Consider the following 23,369-nt stretch of genomic DNA (forward strand, 5'->3'; position numbering starts at 1 on the left):
TGCCAACCACGTTTCGCTTGCCCACATCAGCAATTGCAAACCCCCTTAGAAATTCACCATCTACATATATAAATTATACTTCATATTCCATGTTGAAAACGTTCCTTCAATCACAATCGGCATAAGTTCAGTGTATAAGAGTGTTAATATTGTGTTTAGGGATAGTTCGACTTGTTAATGAGAACCATGTATTTGTTATTAAAGGGGGGACTTTGATATTGTATTAAGATGTGTGTATTATTTTATTGATAAAGGGGGAACATTTATGTTCAATGAAACAGTGCCTTTGGGGGTGATATTTCATTAATATAATTGCACAAGACATGCAAATGGAATAGTGGGGATGAAGATTTTGTTCATCTGTGTGTGCGTGTTTGCGTGGAGGAGTCCCTAGATGGCAGCACCGGACAGTAAGGTAGTCTTTGGGCCCCGACGAGCAACAGCCCCAGGGCCGCTTCCAGCAGTACCACGGGTCCAAGTGTGTCTATTGGTTCCCATTTAGATTCGGTGGTCATTCCAAAGGAGGGGATGACGCCAAAATATGTGGCAACCCTGGAATCGAAGGGGACCGGAGGAGGACAATTTTTGAGAGAGAGGAGACAGTTGACTTAGAACCGAGGTGAGATAGAGAAGTGAGTTTCTGGACACTTGATGCGCTACCGCGAAGATATACCGAAGTAGTTCCGGTGATATCACTTTGGTGATATAAAGAAGTACGGTTCCGAGTTGGCCAGGAACTGTCGGTTACGTATGTGTTTGAGTGACCGTGGACCGTGACACCGTACGGAAGTGTAACCTCGCGCACTGACCGCAGTCGTCGTGCCGTTGCCCGAGCTTCCTTCCCCATGCTGTCGGGACTCGACCCGAGGACCCCATCGTGACCCTGTGACCCTGCACACGGACCAGCGCTGGACGGAGGACGACGTACACACATCGGCTGGACCAAGGTAGGATTGTGGCCACCACCCCCCCCACAACAGTGATTTCGTGAGTGAAATCGCGCAACACTAGCCAGAGCCCAGGGGGGGAATGTGTTGGGGTACGTTGGCCAACGTAGATGGTTGCTTTATGTTTGTATATATATCTTGTGTAATAGGGTCTATAGAGTATTTTCGTGTGTCTATATAATATATGTATAAAGTCGACTATTTGCTTTTCTCCAATGCATCACCCTCTTCTAATGCAGAGCTCGTGGGCATTGGCTGGTGACTTGGTGAGGTAGACGAGCATATCAAAATTTATTTCAACTCCAGCGACTTTTCGCTCAGAATCCATGCTCTACCGGCGCGTCTACCGAGCTACAGCCGCAGCTGTGCATCACACAACATTTCATGAAACTTACTGTATACCTTTTTAAAATTTTGGAACTATAGCACTGGCAGGTTCATTTTGGGTGGAGGGTGAATTTGCCTGTGCCACTGTGAATCCTCCATATCCACACAATTATGTGTGAAATGACAGTGGCTACATGGACAGTCTGATAAGACTTGTGAATCGTCACTATTTTGTAAAATAATTACACAAGATCATTGCTGTTTATGCATTGTATGCTTTAATGTGGTCATAGAATTTTTAAAGTATTTTTATACTTTTCTTTCCAGGTTTTTTTATTAATCATGCCATGTAAAGTGCTCCAGTTTGTGAAACATCGTGCACAATATATTTTAAAAAGATGCCAGCATAGTAGTTGCATTGATATCTTGCCACAAGTATCTTCTGCATTGAAAAATGGGAAGCCTGTTGTTGCACTGGAATCTACCATAATAACACATGGAATGCCTTACCCTGAAAATTTGCAAACAGCTCTGCAGGTTGAAGCCATTGTAAGAGAACAGGTAAGATTTTCCCTATTGTTGTGCGTACTTGGAGTACTTAGTGATTCAGAAAAGGAAATATGCTTTAATGTTTAAGGGAGATTTCACACTGAAGTGGCAAGTGACATGCAACAGGCAACAAACTGCAAGCGACACATGTTGCAAGGAAGTGAACCCTCAGTAAGCAATTGAATCTTTTGAACCAAAGATACATGACAAGCTGCATGTGTCACTTGTTGATTTCATGTCGCTCGGACTGGACTGTTTTCTTAATACCATGCATCATGTCACCTCAGTTTGAAAACACTAAGTTGCTGACCAAGGCAATTTATTATTAAGATAAAAACACTTAACAGGTAACGTTTCGACCCTGTATCAGGGTCTTCCTCAGACGAAGAGTTCTTATTATCTTTATAATAAATTGCCTTGGTCAGCAACTTAGTGTTTTTAAATATGGAAACAAGGCTTAATTATATTACACCTCAGTTTGTTGCTCGCCTGTGCACAGTGAATGCTTCACTCCAACAAGCTATATGTAAACTCTAGATGAGAACCCAATCAGAGGCCTAGCATGAATAAATTATCTCGGCCTATTGACCAGGTCAATTCTTGAAAAGTTTCCGAGCTTTCGAGAGCTAACGTCACTCTCATCTTCAGGGTAGAACTGATGGTGAAGAAGATGAGAAGATGATGTGAGAATGCGAGTGACGTTAGCTCTCGAAAGCTCGGAAACTTTTCCAGAATTGACCTGGTCAATAGCCCGAGAGAATTTATTCATCATTCGTCATCAGGAAAGCTTGAAGGCTTATTTCAAATACCTCTACGGGGAGGAAATGTCATGTCGCATCCGTATATTTGAGAATTTACAGATCAAGAAAGCGAAACTACTATCAAGCTTAGGTTTCTTACGGAGGTGCAGAGACAAGAACATCATCCCGAACTTCGCCACACTAAAATACCCCATTACTTCTACCCTATACGCCTTCATGGCGTGGTGCTATGCACAGGGGAACACTTTACCTTTTTTACTTCTACCCTGAAGATGAGAGTGATGTTAGCTCTCGGAAACTTTTCCAGAATTGACCTGGTTGATAGCCCAAGAGAATTTATTCATCATTCGTCAGCAGGAAAGCTTCAAAACTTACTTGCCTTACAGCAAGTTTGACCCTCTAATTTGTTGATATAATAATGTACTGATAAGTACAATGTTTTAATATTTAAATGCAGCATTCTTTTGGTTTCATCAAGTTTGTTGGTGCAGTTATCGGCTGTAATTTGACTTCAACATCATGCAAAGGGCCTGTGTTTTGACCATTTAGGACATGACTGCTTTTGTTTGAAACAGACAGTGCATCAGTCCACGTGGTAGGGTACTCTGGTGCAGTGTTTCTCAAAATGGTATGGTACCGGGTCCTCGTATCAACAATTCTGGGCCACAAAAGGTTCTGCTGAAAGTGGTTGACATAACATAAACCTAATTTCATAAATTAGTTGTGAGTTTCTGTTTTTTAAGTCCTCTTTATAGACAAGAGGCTAATCAAGACTGGACCCACACTTTAGTTTAAAGTTGGATTTGCACTACTATGTGTCTCCACCAGGTATCGAGTCCAGGATCAATTGATTACAATGCGATGATGTTTCTGCTACGTCATCCATATTTTTATTTGTCAACAAGCCTAGATGTAATCAAACTATTACTCTTTATGATTATGTCAAAATTTATTTATCAATATTTAATTTCAAGGGTACATGCTAATTCATATATAAAATTTTTAATACTGGAAAGGTATCTATGAGGAAAATTTTTGGGATCCAGGCATTGACTTTTAAATAAATAATTTACAGAGCCATAGTCTCTCTTAGGTTGAGAATCACTGTTCTAGTGTTTAGGTTTTTGCTTTATCCATGCTGGAAAGGAAAGCAAGAAGTCTAGTGTGTACAGTTTGAAGTCAGTGCATATGATTTATCTGTTTTCTCATGGACAACATGCCTCTCCTGAGTTGCACACATTTTACAACATGATTTACACATAGCAATGCCAGTTCTTATGTTTTTTTTTTCTGGTGACTAGTAAACTGAGTAGTTCAATTATATCAGTGTCTTGAATTAAGACTTGAAGCTTTCCTGGTGACGAATGATGAATAGATTCTCTTGGGCTATCGACCAGGTAAGTTGTGGAAAATATTCCAAGCTTTCGAGAACTAACATCACTCTCATCTTGAGGTGGAATCTATTCATATATCATGCGAACTGAGCAGAGAAACAAGTGTCACTTGCAGCTTGATGCTGTGGTGTGAAATCTCCTTAGGATGTACCCTGTGTGATGAAGTGTAAGGAGCACTCTTCTAGAAGACACCCAGAAGTCACCCTCACTTTACTGTGGTACACCCCAGCAACTGCTTCTTTTGCTGGCCCAAAAGGCTCTACCAGCCAGGATTACCCTTTGTGGCACTATGTTGTCCTGTGTTTGTCCTTATGTGTGCTGAGTGCCCCTTTGCAACCTCAGCTTTTAAGTATGTTACAGAGATTTTATCCTCATAGACTGTGTGACTTTAGTTGTTATGTGTATTTGAAGGTCTCGGGATGTAAAACATGGTGACATTTTTGTAATTTTTGAGTTACGAAGTAAAATGTGACAACCTACAATTTTCGAGTGAAATTGCCATGTCATGCAATTTGCATTGGACTCAGTGAAGCCTTGTGAAATTGATAAACAGAACACAAAAACAAGTTATGTACAGTATAGCTTATAATAACTTTTTCTCTAAATAGAATCAGAAATGACCAAAATGTCCCTTACCATGTTTCACACCCGAACCCTTCATTTGTAATCTATGACAGTATTTGTTTCAGCAGTTGATGTAGGAAGCTTTTAGCAGACATGTTTTTTTTCTTGTATGAAGGTCCTGTCTTCTGTTTTGTTTTAGTAAGGGGCTTATCCCCATATTATGTAATGGGCACAAATAGCCTATGTGCTGATGTGGTATATATCAAGTATCACATGTGATATCTATAAAGGGCATATTTGTTTCCATTTATGCAGGGTGACCACGTAAAAATTACCCAAAGTGGAAAGTTGGATTGTAGAATTAACTTGTTCTTAATCCTGCCTTTTTATGTTCTGAAAATATGAAAGAAGAATAGTTCAAAATGAATACTGAGGGGATATTTAATATATATTGTGACATATGTCTATGATGCCTAATCCACTGAGAGAATTATTCTGTGCTCCCACACCAGAGAGTTTTAATGAACATGCATTGAAACTTATAATTATTCTGAATTATTTTTAATTCATTCAACTTTTAGATTTGTGTTTCAGTCTCAGTGAGGTAAGAGTTCCAGCTTAAGCATCAGTATTGTTTCAGTCTGGTATTGCAATCCCTAAAAAAATGATCTTTGTAAAACCTGGAAAAGTGAGGAGGAAATTGGTTTGGCAGAATGAGTGGTTCCAATACTTGCATTATGAATGAAAATCTTGCCTGAAAAGCCAGTGTTGTGCAATGGAAACACATACATTATAGAGATAACTACATTTATTTGGGTGACTTTCCAAACACACAAGGAACTACCAACTTTACATATTTTCAATATGTCTTCCAACTTTTTTTGCACAGACTATTCCATATTAAGTCGTTTGCATCTTTTTCCTCTAGGAGGCAACACTACAGCAAAGATCTTTTTGCAATGTTCAAGTGTTCCCTTTGCTCCGATGCTATCAATACATCTTCACTCAACATCATGCACCTTGGATGCCTGCAGGATTTTCTCCAAGTAGGGGCAAGCAAGGATTTTTTTCCTCCCAAATCCATTTTGCCCTCTGAAGAGAGCACTACTTTAATTTGCTTATAATTCCATAAAATAATTAATGCAAATTTTGTGAAAAAAGAAATATATGATATTACAGACATTTATTTTCCAGGGGATGCCATGACACCCATCCTAGATTTAAAGTTCCTGGGCTAGATATTCTTTCACTATAGAGAATGAAGATGAAACTTCAAAACAGGCCAAGATATTCAAAATTTACAAATGTGGCGTTGGTGAGCACCAGAGCCATTTTATGCTGGGACTTTGTTATATAAAATCAAACTCTTCCAACTGAACCACCGCACCTTTAGCAGTCAATATTTTCAAATGGCAAATTGAGATTCTCCCCCTCCTTCCCTAGCAAAGTGCCACATGCATTCACAATACTACCTTTCAACTTGCCCCATACATTCTTGTGAGGTAATGTCATTAGTTTGAACATTTCAACACTCTCAGCCTGTTATGAATTTACAGGTTCATTCTAATGAAAGAGAATGTTCGTAGTCACGAAAATCTGCAATATATATATGTATATTGCAAACTGAATTCCTTTGGTATATTAATGCCAAGTACCACATAATAATGAACATTTTTGTACCTTGTCAAATTCTGAATTGAACTATTAGCCTGTTTCAAAGTTTGACTCATCCAACATTTTCATTTTTATGTGTGAATGCCCAATCTACTGTAATTCGTTGGGTTTAATCTAATATTTTGGTGTTTCTTGTAGGGAGCTACCCCTGCTACGATTGGAATAATTAATGGAAGAATCAAGGTTGGGATAGAAAAAGATGATCTCGTGGAACTAGCAGAAATGAAAAATACAGCCATTAAGACTTCCAGAAGAGATTTTCCTTACGTCCTTAGCAAGGTATTCATAAATTTTAAAGAGATGTTAGTTATTTACCTTAGAGACATATTTGTAATGAATATATAATGGATATGTAGGTGATCTAGCCTATATTTCGGGGAGAAAATTATACTCACTTCATTGTTAGGGAGATGTTAACAATAATTGCAGGATATGTGCTGTTATTTGTATCAGATTTCACATGAACTTTTTTTTTGGATTACTTTGTCCAATCATCTCCCACATGGCATTTTTATCTAGTAGATACTCCAAAATGAAGTAGTGAAGTAGATACAGCTTTGACAGCTACATTTACAGTTGATGACATTGTGCATGGAGTAAAACTAGATAACCCACACTCCATTCAAATGTAAGATAACATTAGGCATTGTTGCTGCACATTAGTGAACAAGATCTATTCAGTGGCGGTAATTGGCAAAAAAACAAGACACATCTGGGAAATACATAAGCCACAATGGAATGGATGATATTTCACTTGCATTATTCTCGGTTTCCAACTTTTGTGGGTTATCACATTTTAGGCCTGCTTTAGACGAAAGCATTTTTCGTAACATTTATGCCATGACCAAAATTCTACTGTGTAAAGTGAAAAGTGTGATGGCATTTCTCAACGATAGAATCGGTCCTATTTCTGTAGCATTTTTCGTATCATAAGCAATCAAAAGCGACCTCTAGGTCACAAGTGCAGATACTACGGGAAATTCTTCCATCTAAAGGTGGCCTTACTCCAAAACTGCTGAATTATCACATTATCAACAATTGCCTTTGGGACCTCATAATTTCCTTCGAATGTATTGTATTCTCCTGAACAACATTCCACAAACCTAATCTGGTGTTGATGCAGGCCCTGATGTTTATATGTAGAGACCAGAGGCTAATAACATTACCCCCCCCATCATAAACAAATTTATTTACAACTTTCAGGCCAAGCTATGCCAGTTATCTTTTTTAATATTTTGCTGCTGGCTCGGTCAAGCATGTTAAATGTTCGACTTTCAGTCTCATCACTAAAGTTCCTGGGTTCAAGGCCCAAACTGGACATGTGTGTTCTTCACGAATGTTCATTTATTTATCACTCATCCTCATTGTTGCAATTAGCCAGAAATGGCAGAAAATCGATGTTAAATAAGCAATATTTTAGCACATTTAAAATACTTTCTTTTTTTTTTTTTTTTTTTTTTAGATTTTATTTTCTGGCATTCTGAAAATCAATTTTTCGCCAGTGGAGCCCCTTTGCAAGGCCCCCCTCCCCCTGCCCGTACTCCGCCATAAATCCAGCCCTGTGTTTATGTGAAATTATTACATATAGATTTAACCTGTAGTATGAGGTTTATTGTGTAGCACTTGAATGTAAAAATGCTTTTTTTCCAGAATCTTAATGGTGGAACAACTGTGTCTGGAACCATGATTGTAGCTGAGATGGTTGGAATTCCAATTTTTGCAACAGGTGAGATGTGTGTTTATTTTATCATCCATACGTAATGAAGTTGTTTATGATGATTTTCGTAAGGTTTAAAAATTAAAATATTTTATACTTTTTATATTATATATTTTTGCAAGGTTCCCGCTTGCCTGGAAGTTCTGAAAAACACGTAAAAATCAAAGAAATCAACCTAAAAAGGTCAAGGAATATTTTAAATTATTGTACATATGGTCAATGTTTTTTTAGGTGTTTGTGAACATTAATTTTCTACAGTAGGTGTTCTAATGCGTGTTCAACCAGAAAGATGCACCTAGCTCAAGTTGTAACAGGAAGTATTTGGTCTAGGAATTAATTTGTGCGGTTGTTACGCACACATTGAAACTGTAGTTCAAACACAAAATACGTAAATACCGTAAGAAAAATATTGTCCATCGCGAGCCACCACTTTCGCCCATCTGTCAGGCAAGTTACGGATTCCGTGGCGAAAGAAGTCCTCATCCTTTGAAGCGATCCAGTCAGAGACCCATTTTTCGATATCTTCTGAAGAAGTGAACCGCTGTCCAATCAAATCGTTATTCATGCAATCGAAGAAGTAGTAGTCTGAAGGAGCAACGTCTGGTGAATACGGCAGGTGGGGTAAAACTTCCCATCCGGTATTTTCTAAATAGGTTTTGACCGGTTTTGCAACATGTGGGCGAGCGTTATCATGTTGAAAAATAAGTTTATCATGTCTGTTCTCCCATTCTGGTCATTTCCTGGCCAGAGCTTGCTTCAAACGCATTAATTGTTTTCGATAACGTTCTCCATTAATAGTTTCACCCGGTTGCAGCAGCTCATAGTACACCACACCTTTCATATCCCACCATATGCACAGCATAACCTTTGCACAGTGAATATCTCATTTCGGTTGTGATGGACCTGGTTGACCTGGCTTCACCCAGGCCTTCTTTCGTTTCGGGTTCTCGTAATGGATCCACTTCTCATCGCCAGTAACAATGCGATTCAAAAACCCCTTTCTTTTCTGTCTTTGAAGCAGCAATTCGCAAATGGTTTTTCATCTTTCAACGTCTCTGTCTTTCAATTCATGTGGAACCCAATGTGACATCTTTTGAATCATTCCCATGGCTTTGAGGCATTTGGAAACTGTTGTTTGATCAACGCCTAATGCTTCTGCAAGTTCTTCCTGCGTTTGACACGAATCCTGATCGAGCAATGCTCTCAATTCTTCGTCTTCAATTTTTTTTGGCTGTCCAGGTCGCTCTTGGTCTTCCAGGCCGAAATCACCACTTCTAAACCATGCAAACCACTTCTGACACGTTCGCTCAGCTTGCGTAGGGTCACCATACACTTCCACCAAAGTACGATGACTTTCGGTAGCACTTTTCTGCATGTTAAAGTAATGAAGCAGAACACCCCGCAAAAACACTTCATCTGGCACGAACTACAGTTGACTACAAAATGCTGTTGTTGACGCGTCAATCAACTGCCCTATACTACGATTGATGCATGCTGACAGGAGTTTTCAACACATGTGTGGCTACACGGAACTGTGGGACGATACGCTCGTTACGCCATCTCTTGTCCAGGCGCACAAATTAATTCCTAGACCAAATACATGGAACGCTTCCCGCACACATTGTCTGTCTTATGCTTCCAAAGGGTCATATTGAACTTGAACGCTGCTGTACAGACATAAACTCAAATTACTCGTTGCTCTTATTTCAGCACCACACTTCAACTGGGTGGTGAAAATTTGAACTACTTTTTTCATTAGCATTCACTTCCTTGTGGTTTCCGTAGCTTCTATATCAAGTTTCCCTGCAATCTGTTTCTTCGACCAATCTCCAGAGGTTCTGTGTAGGGGAAATTTATTTTTAACACTAAGAGGATGGTGATTTACTAGCTATCAATTAGATCTAACCCAACATTTTGATGGATACGGTTTATCCTTGCAATATTCTCTACGTCTTTTATTCTGAGCATACAACTACTACTGTGTTTCTTTATTTGTTTTATTTTCTCACCATTATAACAATTTCTGTAAAAATTCTACCCCCTACAGTGCTTAATGGAAAGGTACATAAGGAACAAATAGTCAGGTCAGAAGTACTGTGTTATTCATATTCAGCTATTGTTAGTGGGTTTGTAACAATAACTGAATATGAATAATACATTTCACCTAACCATTTAGTTCATGTATTCTTTCTTATTGGTGGGAATGTTTGAAAAATATAATTTCCTTATTCTATCAAGACATTATAAATACACAAAATCTCACCTGGAACGGAAAAAAAATCAATATGTCGACACTCACGTGTATTGTCATCATGTAAAGAATTTCTAGACAAGTTAGTAGGTGCTGCATAACCAACATCTATTCCAGCATTGTCATTATCTGCTCCAAACTCTTCATCTTCATAAACGTTGTCCTCTCCCTAGAATTCGACAACTTCGAATTTGAGGTTGGATGGTTGATTTGGTGTTTTAAGTCCATTTTATGCACAGTAAGGCTAATCGAGACTGGACCTACAGTTTAAAGTGGGATCTGAACCCGTGACTCCTTGATTACAAGGTGATTGATTACATACTTCTTGAGGAAAAAATTATAGCAATGTATAAGAAAAATCAGTATTGCTATCCCAAAGAAAACAAATCCTGAAAAACTCTTCTAGCAATATCCCAATGTATGCTGGATGGACCAAATTTTGCAAGGAAGCTGAAAGATAGAACACTCAATATTGTAAGAGAACAAAAATCTGAGAATATGCACCTAATTTAGAAAGTCTTCAATTTTGGGTTAATTTCAACAAGTTTTCTTTTTGTTTGTATTAGGGATAAGCTGATATGAAATTTTGGCCGATACCATTAAACTACCGATATAAAATTTACCAATACCGATAACCGATATTCTACCGATCCGATATAAAATTAGAAATGGTCCTTGAAGAACCTGAAAGGTTCATTGACCTCCTTAATAAATGTGTGTTTCAAGGTAACTGCAGTGTAAAGGAAATTGCATATTTAGACATTTACTTTTTTAGAAAGTAGGGCATGGAGATTATCCATAAAAATTACAACAAAATGGCAGAATTTTGCACTAAATTATCAGATATTTATAGATATATCAAATCCGTAAAATAATCTGTAATTTTACTGATACACCGATATGCCTATATCGGCCGATACCGTTAGAGTACCGATTAATCGGTCCCATCCCTAGTTTGTATCATTACATGTAAAAATAATTCATATCACCAAAAAATGGTGACCAATTCATCTACTGGGGAAAACTTTGTTTAGATGATCCCAAATGATGATGGCTGGATACTGAGTCTCCTGGTCGATGCGGTGGGGCTATGTCCAATTGCATCCTGTACACTTCGCACAATTTGTGGTGTTATGCCGGGCCTATCAGGACGTTCTTTATGCACAACACTGCCTAATTGCTTGAATTTGTTGACCAGATTCTTGATAGCCAGCCTGGTGGGGCCTGGTTTTCTGACTTTCTATGGGAAGTCCGTCTGCACTTGTTCGTACATCATTCCATGCAGACGAGCACAAACAACTGCTGTTCTTTCTTCTACTTTTAGCATTGCTTCACATAACCTGCAAAATAAATTTATTTTTCCCAATATCACCAAAATGTACAGAGACTTTATACTCACCCTGTATATTGTTTTGTCATTCCAGTATGTCATACCTTCATATGTGTATAATTGAACAAAAATGCAGAACTGAATTATCATCTGTCGTTTTCAAGAAATTACGTGTTAATTGCTTCCACGTGGTGGTGGTTTAATTTGAAACCATCTGTCCACTAAGGTTAATTTATATTGAATCTCTTATCAACAGCAGTAAATTTTATGTTTGAACTTTTTCGATTCATTCCTAGTATGTACTAAGTCAAACTATTATTAGTTGTATTATTTGCACATGTAAGATACTCGATACGTAATATTATTTATCTTTACTAAAGGTGGAATTGGTGGAGTTCATAGAGGTGCAGAGACCACAATGGACATTAGTGCTGACTTAACAGAATTGGGCCGTACACAAGTGGCTGTTATTTCAAGTGGTGTGAAATCAATATTAGACATTGGAAGAACTTTGGAATATCTTGTAAGTAGTAAAGATATATTATTTCTTTATACACACACAAACACATGTACATATATTAGTCTTATGGCTGTTCAAAGGTACTTTTATTTTGTTATAAGCTTGCGCATGTATTTTGTAGAAATTCAGTGCAAAAATGGAGGTTCAAACAGGAGTCAAACTTGGGTCTCTCTCATACCATGCCGTTACTTCACCACTGAGCTACCTGATAAATATTTTTGACGAGTTTCTGTAATACTACATCTCCAATGTGTACTAAAATGTAATGTAATATTTAAGTGCCTGATGAAGGAAGACACCATTGACATCCCAGTAATTCAAATGTAACTAATCCCATTGCAGTATCACTGGTTGGAACAATTTCCACATAGGACTCGCAGCATGAGCAAAATATCAGGTGAACCTAGCCCTTAGCACGTGCTAGAGGCCTGGGTTTGAGTTTTGCTATTTTGTTCTCTGTGTGTTCGCATGTCAGCTGCGACAGTATTTTTTTTTTAAATTATTGTTCTGTAATTTTTCATATTTAAAAAAAACAACATAGGGGCAATTTCATTCTGATGGGTGTGAAATGTAGAGAAATTTACATTCATCTTTAAATTATTTTCTTAGCATCTTCAATTATGTAACTCTAGCAATTCATGTACCCTATTTACGCTTGTATAATGAGTGTGCGTGTATAATGCGCACAGTGGTTTTTGATGGGGAAAAGTGACAAACAATTATATCTCTAATATAATGCGCAGTATAATCCAGGTTCAAGAAATGGCTTTCTTAGTTGTAAGTCGTAAGGCTATTGTTATGCCGATCAAGAGTGAATGACATCATTCCTATTCAATGAGTCACGTGTTGCTATGTTGACGAAGAGGGAGAATATCCTTTTGTTAAGTCACCAACTTATGCCACCTCCGCCCTCTCCCTGCACTGTGTTTAGCATCTCAAAGTTTTCACTCTTTAACCACCTTGTTTATTCTGTAATAGTAGAAAGCAAGATCAAAATTGCCTTGTGGATTTACAGTGCTCAAGAAGTTATTTTCTATTATTTCTCGCCCAACAAATACCTCTGATACGCATCCCATGTGACGGTAGGTGCATTCTCGAGTTTCACCAGAATGGCACTGCTTTTCTTGGTGTCGCAGAACATTACATTACAAAGTGAAAAATCGTGGGAAATGGCCTTCAAACTTTTATACATGGTTTTGCTCATTCCTTCTTTACTTTTTTAAAAGAAACTTCAAAGTATATACTTTTTCTGTGACTAACGTAACATTTATACGAGGCACATTCAGGACCCTCAAACTAAGTTAGCAGCACAAGATTTCTTCCATTAAGGCATTTACACACTCCATATCATATTATTTGGCCAGTAATTCATTTTAATTATTATTTTCTTTTTCCTTATCTTTTCTTTCATCCAAGGTACCATAAAAATCAGAACGTTCCTTCATTTTGTGATGAGCTTATTTCAACTGCATTGTACATTAGTGACGCCATCTTGAATGGAATAATGTTGCCATATTCAGAAACTGCAGGATTTAAGCTTTACAACGATATATAACATGATAGGGTTCCATAAACATGAAAAATCAACGTAAGTGTCACAAAATCATGGAATGGCCCTGTACGGTTTCATGTTGGCTGTCTGAATTATACCATGCATAATACGCACCACAGTTTTTGGGGGCAAAAATTTTGAAAAGAAGTGTGCATTATACATGAGTAATTACGGTAATTTCATTTTTCTTGGTGAAAGGTATTTAATTTCAGAATATTCTCCCCCATTTCAATTTTCAGCTTCAGAAAATACATATTTTGACGTTGGAACGAGTGTGATGCTTCTGAGACATGACTTTAGGACATTCTACAGTCTTTAAGAAAACTCTGTGAAATATATGGGTTTACTGAAACAATTTCATTTTATTTTCACAAAGCAAACTTTACTCAACATTTAGATGCTTTTAGTTTCTAAAAATGTTACTACATACTTTTTTTGTAAACATTTTTTGCCTGTGACGGGTGTGACATCCTGCACATGCAGGATTATGGAACTATGAAAATTATCTTTAATAGATTCTTCAAACTAAGGTTTGTATCAGAAATGAAGTAGGATATTTCAGAGCTCAAGATATCTCTTTCTCTCTCTTTCTGGCTCTACAGCCCTTGGTGGGCCTTGTCCTCCTCCAAAACCCGCCTCCATTCCACTCTGTCATCCTTTAATTTTTATCGTCCGCAAATTTGCAGCAACGTCGTCTATCCATTGAAGTCATGGTCTGCTCTTTCTTCTTGTGTGGTGAAGCTTTTCTCTCAACATTCTTCTTGGCATGCAGTCTTCCATCATTCCCTCCACATGTCCCAGCCACTTTATTCTCTAAGTTTTGACAAATCTCACTATATCCCAGCCTTTTATTAAATCATCTAGCTCTGTTTATATCTTATTCTCCAGTCATCATCTTCCCTCACAGGTCCATATATCTTTCTTAAATTCAGTCTCTCAAATATTCGCAGGGCATTTTCATCTGACAATTTCAAAGTCCAATTCTCTGATCCATAAGTGACAACTGCTTGTACCAGTGTCTTATAAATTTTAAGCTTTGTATTTCTTGTAATCATTCTATTTCTGAACAAGTGCTTATTTGCAAAATATGCACGATTGCCTGCCTGTATTTTTTCCTTTATTACTTTATTCATATCATTATCATTATATATCATTGTCCCAAGATATTTAAAACAAAGGACTCCCTCAAACTTTTTCTCTCCAATTGTCAGATCTTGAGGTGCTCTTCTGATGTCAGAGTTAGATATTCTCAAATACTTAGTCTTCTTTTCATTTACAGTAAGCCCAATTTTTATTGCTTGTCTTTCCATTTGCTCATAAATTTGTTTAAGTGTACTTATTGTTCTAGTAATGATTGTAATATCATCTGCATATTCACAGATTTGACTGGACTTTACAAATATTGTCCCCTTCTGGTCAACTACATTTATTACTTTATGCAGTGCCAGATTAAATATAACTGCCCATCCCCTTGTTTCACTCTTGCCTTAGTAACATTCATAGTTATTCTTATTAGTCTTATTATTTTGAGGGGTATATTATACTCCTCATGTACCTTAAACAGTCCATTCCAATTAACACTGTCAAAAGTCTGCCTGAAGTCACAAATAAAAAATGCAAATCCACATCATGTTCATAAAACTTCTCCATCATCTGTCTAATAATAAAAATCTGATCAGTAGTGCTTCTGCCAGGGCGAAATCCACATTGGTACTCTCCCAGTAAATCTTCTGTGTAACATTTTATTCTCTCACTGATCAATCCTGACAGGATCTTATAGACCACACTAAGAATTGTGATGCCTCTGTAATTTCCACATATTAATTTATCACCTTTCTTATTAATTGGGCATATTATCCCGGATTTAAATTTGTGGGGCATTGTTTCATTACAATCAATCTATGTATTGCTGCCAACAAGGTGTTACCACCAAGTTTAATAAGTTCTATTATCACTTCATCCCTTTAAAGTGCTCTACCCATCTATTCAGTATCTATTTCTGTTCTACAATTACTTCCCCATTCTTATCCTTAAAACCTTCTATTCTTGGCTCAAATCCTATTCTCATTCTATCTATTGCTATGTAGAATTTTCTTATTTCACTTTGTTGATTTAATTCTTCTATTGCATCTTATTTTTGTACATCATTTTCTTATTTTGCTTACATAGTCTGTGCTTTTCTTAATTCCTCATACGTGTCAGCATTACTTCGAGTTTCCCTCTGTAACATTCTCTCTCTAGCTTTGTTCTTCTCATCTATAGCCTGTCTGCGCTCTTTATCAAACCATTCATTCCTTTTGGTTTTCTCTTCTCCAAAAGTTTCTTGTCCTACCTCCTTTATCACTCCTTCTATTATTTCCCATTCATCCTCAACCACTCGCAGTCTGTCATTCTCTTTCTCCTCCAGTTTACTCTGTACTTTACTTACATATTCACTAATCACTTCTTTAACTTTAATTTTATTCATGTTCCACTTCTTTCTCTTGGCCATCTAGTTTCTCTGCACCGCGATTACTACTTTTACCAGGTAGTGGTCACTATCACAATTGGGTCCTCTGCAGCTTCTCACATCAATAACTGATGAGGCATGACGTGCAATAACCAGATATGATCAAACTGGCTCATTGTTCCATTAGGTGCCTTCCATGTTCCTAAGTGAATTATTTTATGTTTGAAACAGGTACTTGTTATGATCATGTTGTTCCTGACAGCAAACTGGCAAAGAAGGTTCCCATTCTCATTGCTCTCTGCATGGATATTATGCCTGCCTGCAACCCCTCGCTGATACTCGTCCTTTCCTATCTGAGCATTAAAGTTGCCCCATACAGTTAGCATGCCATACTTCTGGAGATCTTTCCACATGCTTGTTCCAGATTGTCATAGAATTCTTCTTTCTCATTCTCCTCTTTCTCTTCTGTAGTTGCATGTGCATTTATAATTGTTATGTTTCTAAATCTTCCTCTCAACCATATTCTACACATCCTTTCATTAATTGCTTCAAATTCCAGAAGGCTTTTCCTCATCCTTTTGGTTATTATAAAGCCTACACCGAATTGTCCGGTCCTTCTCCCTGGTCCACTATCAGTTCTTCCTTGCCCTTGCCATCTAATTTCCTGAAGTGCAACCACATCATATCTAAATTTTAATATCTCATTTGACACTTCATTCATTTTCCCAGGTCTTAACAAAGTCCTGACATTCCATGTTGCAAGTGATAAATCATTAGTTCGTGATGATCGCCAGGTTCGAATTCCATTATACCCATCCATTGCCCGAGGCTGTTGCTTTGGTTTCATGATGGGTTCATATTTTTACAAGGTGGGGTTGTCTGCTCCATGCCCAACTCCCAACCCGGAATACCAGGATTTACATTGGGTTTTCTCCCCTAGGTAGGTTGGCATTACCATGCCTTTGGAGTCCTTCATGCCCCTTGCTTTTCTATCAGGGTTTCCTTTCGTTAGCCTTTGGGGTTCCCTCCTCTTCCTACACTTCAGCTGTAGGGGTGATTTTTAAATGGCGGCACTTTTTCACCATGTCACAGTGTCGTCATAGGGATTTCCTGGAGTTTTAATATGCATGGCTTTGCCAAAGCCACCCTCTCCAAACCCTGCTGACACATGCCGCCTTGGTCCGGGACTGCTTATTTGGCTGCACCTTATTCGCAGCTAACCACCATATCTGGTGCCCATTTGCTATCCACCACCTGCGACCTGCTCGGTTGTTAAGGCTCACCCCTCCCTAGCGAGGCCGGGAGAGCTTAAGATATAGAAACAATAAATGAGAGAATTAGAACGAAATTTCAATTAATGTAATTTTCTTATGGTATTATACCGTATCATAATGAAACTAAATTAAGTGGAAATACTACACATAAAATCCCATTTCTAGTGTAAAAAGTAATAGGTTTGAAACAATGTGTTATTTCAAAGCCATAAAACTAATGTTTGTATGAATAATTCCAAATTCTGCATATTTTCCCCTTTAATTTCATATATAATAAGTGATACTTTCAATAAAAATAAATTAACCTTATTTGTCCACTTTCACATGGAATAGCTCATAGGTAGTATTTTTTGTTTTCCTGACTGCAATTTGTGATATTTTTTTTTGTTATTGAATTTTGGAATAATATGCGATGACTTCCCAGTGAGATGACAGATTTTTGCAATTAAGTTATGATAAAACATTATTTTTTATTCTTTTTTCCTGACCTAGTAAAGTAAAAGTAAAGTGTTCCCCTGCGCTTAGCACCATGCCATGAAGGCGTATAGGGGGTGTGGGGGTAACGCCCCACACTTTCTTGATCCGGTCGTGAGTGGGGGTGATGTGATCAGCATCATGCCCCTGACCGCCTTTACCCCCCAGGGTTTCCCCCAGGTACCCATGTTATTCGATGCTGGGTAGGTGCCGGGGCCGCTTCCATCGTTAGAAAAGTTCCTGGATTTGAACCAGCTGGGGATCGAACCCGGGACCTTTAGCATGGTAGTCAGACGCGTTACCGACTGAGCCACCGCGGCTGTAATAACTGTTATTGTATTGACAAAGTAGCACTGACTTTCCATAATTCTGAATAAGTAAAATATTTCTGTTTGAAGGCTGTATTTCTTCTTTGCTTCCTGTTACCTGCCACAACATAATTGTCACAGTTTTTTTTTTACTCCAAAAATTGTTGGTTTATAACCTGTCATTGCATCAGTGCATTAGATAAGAAACCAATGATTCAATTCTGTGGATTGGACACAGAATATTAAATTTTGTAAGTATGTACTTTGCAAGACTGTAGTAAATTTTTAAAGTGTAATTAATACCTATGTTGACTATAATGCTCAAACAACAGCAACTATAGAGTTAACTTTTTTTCAAACCAGAGAAATGTTCTCTAAATTATCCAGAAGAAATGATGTGCATCAATTTAGACTGTTTAATTTTAACATATATTCACGACTATTACATGCTTCCTAATCTTGCACAAAATACAGGTTAGTAATAAATGATTTTTAAGTACCTGTTACACCAGCACAATTTTAATTTGAAAAAGCTTCACACATTGGTTGCACCTAATTTTATTGCAAAAAAATTTGGCATGAAATCTTGAATGATTAGGCGGTGAAATATGGTATGGTACAATGTCATCTTTGATTTTTTCATTTCAAATTGAAAACAGTGTTCTGTATGAATATAAACATTAGTTTTGTGTTCAATAAAGAGATGTGTCATGACCATTTTTGGGAGATGCTAGAAGATTGATGATAATTTTTTATATGAAATCCTAATGTCACTTTTAAAATGTGATTTTATTAATTGCTAATAAAATTGACCAATATAATTATTTGGTATTTTTGGCATATTAGTAACTTAGTAATTTTGACTCACTGATTAGTTCCTTCCCTTCCAGCAGACCCCCCCCCCCTTTTCTATGCCACACATACACAAAATTGTTGCCAAGTGTCATGTGAAGTTTCCTAGAATTTCTTGAGAACAATGGAAACCATCTCAGACTGACAAAAATGAGTTGTTTCATGCTCTTAGATAAATGTATAATGGAACCACAAGCAAAGAAACTTGCACAGACCCGAGGCTCCCATGCACCGTACTCCCACATGGAGGGGAGAGGCAGAGTAAAGCATGTTTTCTTATGACCGAGCTGAACAGAAGAAGGGAAAGCTGCGTGGAAACTTTTCGGCGAAGGTTTTTTTACTTGTGGTCGCTCTATAGTGTGCCAATTAAGTAATTTGGCAACTTTTAGTTTAAAAACTGGCAGGTTTATCTGTATATATGTGCAACACGCAACTGATAAAATATATGATCTATTTATGGAAACATTTTCCTCCTTTAATGTCTTCAGCAACTTGAATAATATGTTATCCATTTTCAGAAAAGTATCATTAATTCAATATTTGACAATACAAACTACTGTTCAATTCAAAGTCAGTAATATGGGAACATTACATTACCTCACAGGATAGATTGAAATACAAGTAACCAAACAATGTTTGATCTTGAGCAGAAGGGAGTCTCTCACCTGTAAGCTTTTCAGGAAGGGAGATTTTTCAAGTGTACACTTTCCAAACATGCAGTGCTGCACTAAAATAAACATAGAAGCAAGATTTTAGTGTAGACAGTTGAGGTTAATGTTTGTTTTTCCCCTCAAATATCACACTCTTGTGGCAAGGAAAAATGACACATCGGAGCCAACCTCCATGGCAGAGTGGTTAGTGCAGGACACTACTACACCAGGGTTACTGGGTTTGAATCCTGGCTTGGACATGGGTGTTATTTGTAGGTGTCCTTTCATCAATTTCATCATATCATCGCTCATTGTTAATCTTCACTATTAGCCAAAAGTGGCAGAAAGTGAAGTAAAATAAACCAAATCAATCAATCAATCAAGCTACACAGAGAGAGAACCAATTGTGAGTAGTTTTTTTTTTTAATATATATTTTCTGATATATTTGAAAGAGATAATGTCCAGTGTTAATCTGAATATATATTTAAATTTCAGGAGACTCAGGGTGTATGCGTGGCCACATATGGTCCAACAACAGATTTCCCTGCATTCTTTACTTCAAGGAGTGGCTTGCATTCTCCTTATTGCGTACAGACTGCAGTAGATGCTGCTGCCCTTATCCATAAAATCTTCGAACTAAAATTAGGCAGTGGACTTCTGCTGGCGGTCCCTATTCCTGCTGATGCTGAAGCAGACGGGGAGCTTATCGAGAGTGCCATTAAGACTGCTGTTCGGGAAGCAGAGAGGCAGAATGTGAAAGGGAAGGAAGTCACGCCATTTGTCTTGAAGGAAGTTAACAGATTAACAGGCGGCAAGTCTTTACAGTCGAGTATCCTTTTCTATCTATGTATCTATGGCTATGAAAAGAAAGTTGTAAAGGGAGTATGATTTTGAATGGTGAGTAGTGTTATACGTAGAGTTCAAGCTTGAATAGTGAGTACTGGAAGCTTTGTCATAGAGCGTTGAAGGTGAGTAATTAAGAAAGGTGCACAATAATGGTGTTTATGTTGTGTTGCCTGGTTCCTAGCATATATTCCACTTGAAATCCTCGCTTTGGCTTTAAGACATCAAATCCTAAGACCAGGAGGACAGTCAAAGATAAGTCTGAATATCTTTTTAAAGGAGGTTTTTAGTATTAGAGTGACTAACAAGTTGGCCTCCCAAGAACATAGTGTCAACATTGTTGCCTTGTAATTGGAGGGCCCCAGGCTCAATTCCTGGTTGAGTTGCACAGTTCTTCAGGTTACGCTTTAAACTGTAGGTCCTGATGTGATTAGCCTATCTGAGCTTAAAGTGGACTAACTTAATAAACTTTGATTTTGATCTTAATTGGAATATCTAGGAATGTTAAGTAAATTTTGATTTTGATTATGTGGGATAGAGTTGAGTAACTAGTACATGGTAGGAATTGGATTAGATTTTTAAGGCAGGTTCAAGCTCTAAAGAATTCTTTAAAAGCCAAGAGCGATGTAAGAACTGCAAAACCACCAAATGATAGTGGAACCTCGATTTTGACATTTTTCTGGGGACCAAGGTGAAAGAATTTAAAATGCCGAAAAATGTAAAATCCTTGAATGTTGAATCTGTATTTCAGACAATATTTTGCATGTAAATTTACAAACTTTGAATAACTTCACATAACAAACAAAATTATCAATGCATCACTAGACATTCTAGAATGAATCATGCTACCCAGCAGTAGTTTTTAGCCTTCCTAATCGTGAACCACTTGACTCACTATTCCTTATATAGAGATTTTATTCTGCTATTTATGCTGTTGACTTTTCCATTGGATTGCCACAGCCTGTATATCAGAATGGCATTGCCATTAACATTGCTGTTTCCGAAGTTTTGACATACTTATGGCTCTGTTGTGACTGCCAGAACACCTCACTAAGAGGACAATAAAAGAAACTTGTTTTGTATCCTAGGGAAATAATTTCACATATCATTTTTGTAAATCTGTTGGTGTAAGTGCATGTGTTTTTTGAGGCAGGTGGCTTTCAGAATAGGCAGATTTGTGAATAATGTGCGATTGTGACCTTTGGAGTTCCTTTCCAATAAATTAGGTATGTTTGTATGAAGTTAATTTTATCTTGATTAGAACTGCATGGCATCCTTGCATTGCAAGATCACTTATTTTTGATGTGGCCTTTGTAGTCAAAACACTTACTTTTAGACTATGTATAAAAATCAGTGTGATAGTCTAAAAATTTTCCAGCAAAGGAGAGAATTTCTGTTGTCTTTTGAAGCATCAGAATGTTATGCATCGTCTATCATCCAAGGCTTAACTATGAAATTGGTAAAGGTGGGGGAGTTCTGATAGAGTAAATTCGTCCTCATTTCCCTGACAATTACCGTCACCCTTCACCTTTATGAGCTTCCCCACAGGGCTGGTGTGGTTCGATAGCTGGTGGAGAGGTACAATGGTTTCAATCTCACTTTAAACTACCTGTATAGGCCCAGTCTCAATCAGCCTTTCTGTGCATAAAGTGGACTTAAAATCAAAGCAACTCCTTATAATTTATATTATTGTTGTTTGCTTGCAGAACCCGTAAATATTTTTATCACTAGCATCCACTGGTGGAGAGATATCCATAGTTTGTGAGACTTGTGTTGTTGTTTAGTTGCACTAGAAGAAGGTTATTAAGATCAGTTCAAATGCATTAACAGAGGTCTATATTGTGGACGTTTTGGTGATGTCAGAAGTTGGTGCGACATCTCAGTGTGTAGAGCATTGTCACAGATTAACAAGGAGACAGGTTCAGTTCCTTGATTTGGGGTCTCATTTTCTAAAGTTATAAATAATGAAACTGTGCTTTCTTTGAGTTGCAGTGAGAAGATTTGCGTTTTTCATGAGGTAAAAAGTCCTGTATCTTCATGCTGAATGTGAATAGTTTCCATGTAGGTGAATGGTTAATACTCTTACCTTGGGGCAATTAGTCCTGGTTTTTATCTCTGGTGGGAGTTCCAAAATTTTATTGTTGACTTAGCATCGTGAGGATTGTTGTGGGCTACTTGAAACAAATAGCAACAGATTCTGGTGTAGAAATGTAGATAAGAGTGATGGTGGGACCTGATGCTTTGTCCGATAAGACATATGAGAGTGTACCCAAAAGAAACCGGAATAACGCTGCGCTGGGCGGAGCTTCCGTAGTATGAATTTTTCCCGCTAGGCAAGCGTCGAGCAACTCGTGAGTTCCTTGCACCCAGTGGCTTCGCCGGGGAAGGGTGTCTCTGGTCACTGATTTTTTTCTTCATAAAAGCAGTTTCGCTCGCACCTCGTTTTTTGTGATGGCCGATGTAAGAAAACAGCGTGCGGCTGTGAAATTTTGTTTCCTGCTCGGGAAAAATGCCGCAGAAACCTTTGTGATGTTGAACACAGCTTACCAGGACAGCGCTATGGGGAAAACTCAAGTGTACGAGTGGTTTTCTAGCTTCAAGAAAGGTGACATGTCGATTGATGACAAACCCCGTTCTGGACGTCAACTTCCAGAACGGATGAAAATGTCGATAAAATTTGTGAACTTGTGCTCAAAGATCGACGACGGACCATTGAAGAGCTGAGGAAGTTATCTGGACTACCTTGGAGCTTGGTTCAGCGAATTTTAACGGAAGATTTGGGAATGAGAAAGGTCGCTGCGAAATTTGTGCCTCGGAATCTGAGTGACCAGCACAAAGAGCCATCTCAGTGTGCAAGTTTTTGGCAAAAAACAGCATGACTCTCTTGCCCCATGCCACTTACCTGACCTTGCTCCGTGAGACTTTTTTTTTT

The 23,369-nt window shown here is 37.9% G+C and overlaps 1 protein-coding gene across 1 annotated transcript in view; it reads left to right on the forward strand.

Moving 5' to 3' along the window:
• The window catches only part of LOC145994132 (pseudouridine-5'-phosphate glycosidase-like), a 170,708-nt gene that overhangs the window by 6,861 nt on the left and 140,478 nt on the right, over window positions 1–23,369 (forward strand). Inside the window, exons 2-6 of the mRNA XM_083130222.1 lie at window positions 1,602–1,835; window positions 6,355–6,495; window positions 7,867–7,942; window positions 11,895–12,037; window positions 20,090–20,423. Of these exons, the coding sequence (XP_082986348.1) occupies window positions 1,617–1,835; window positions 6,355–6,495; window positions 7,867–7,942; window positions 11,895–12,037; window positions 20,090–20,423 (913 nt within the window). The 5' untranslated portion in view covers window positions 1,602–1,616. The remainder of the gene's footprint in view (window positions 1–1,601; window positions 1,836–6,354; window positions 6,496–7,866; window positions 7,943–11,894; window positions 12,038–20,089; window positions 20,424–23,369) is intronic.

Source organism: Lepisma saccharinum, chromosome 10 (genome assembly GCF_977018435.1).
Source record: "Lepisma saccharinum chromosome 10, izLepSacc3.1, whole genome shotgun sequence".
Taxonomy (NCBI): domain Eukaryota; kingdom Metazoa; phylum Arthropoda; class Insecta; order Zygentoma; family Lepismatidae; genus Lepisma; species Lepisma saccharinum.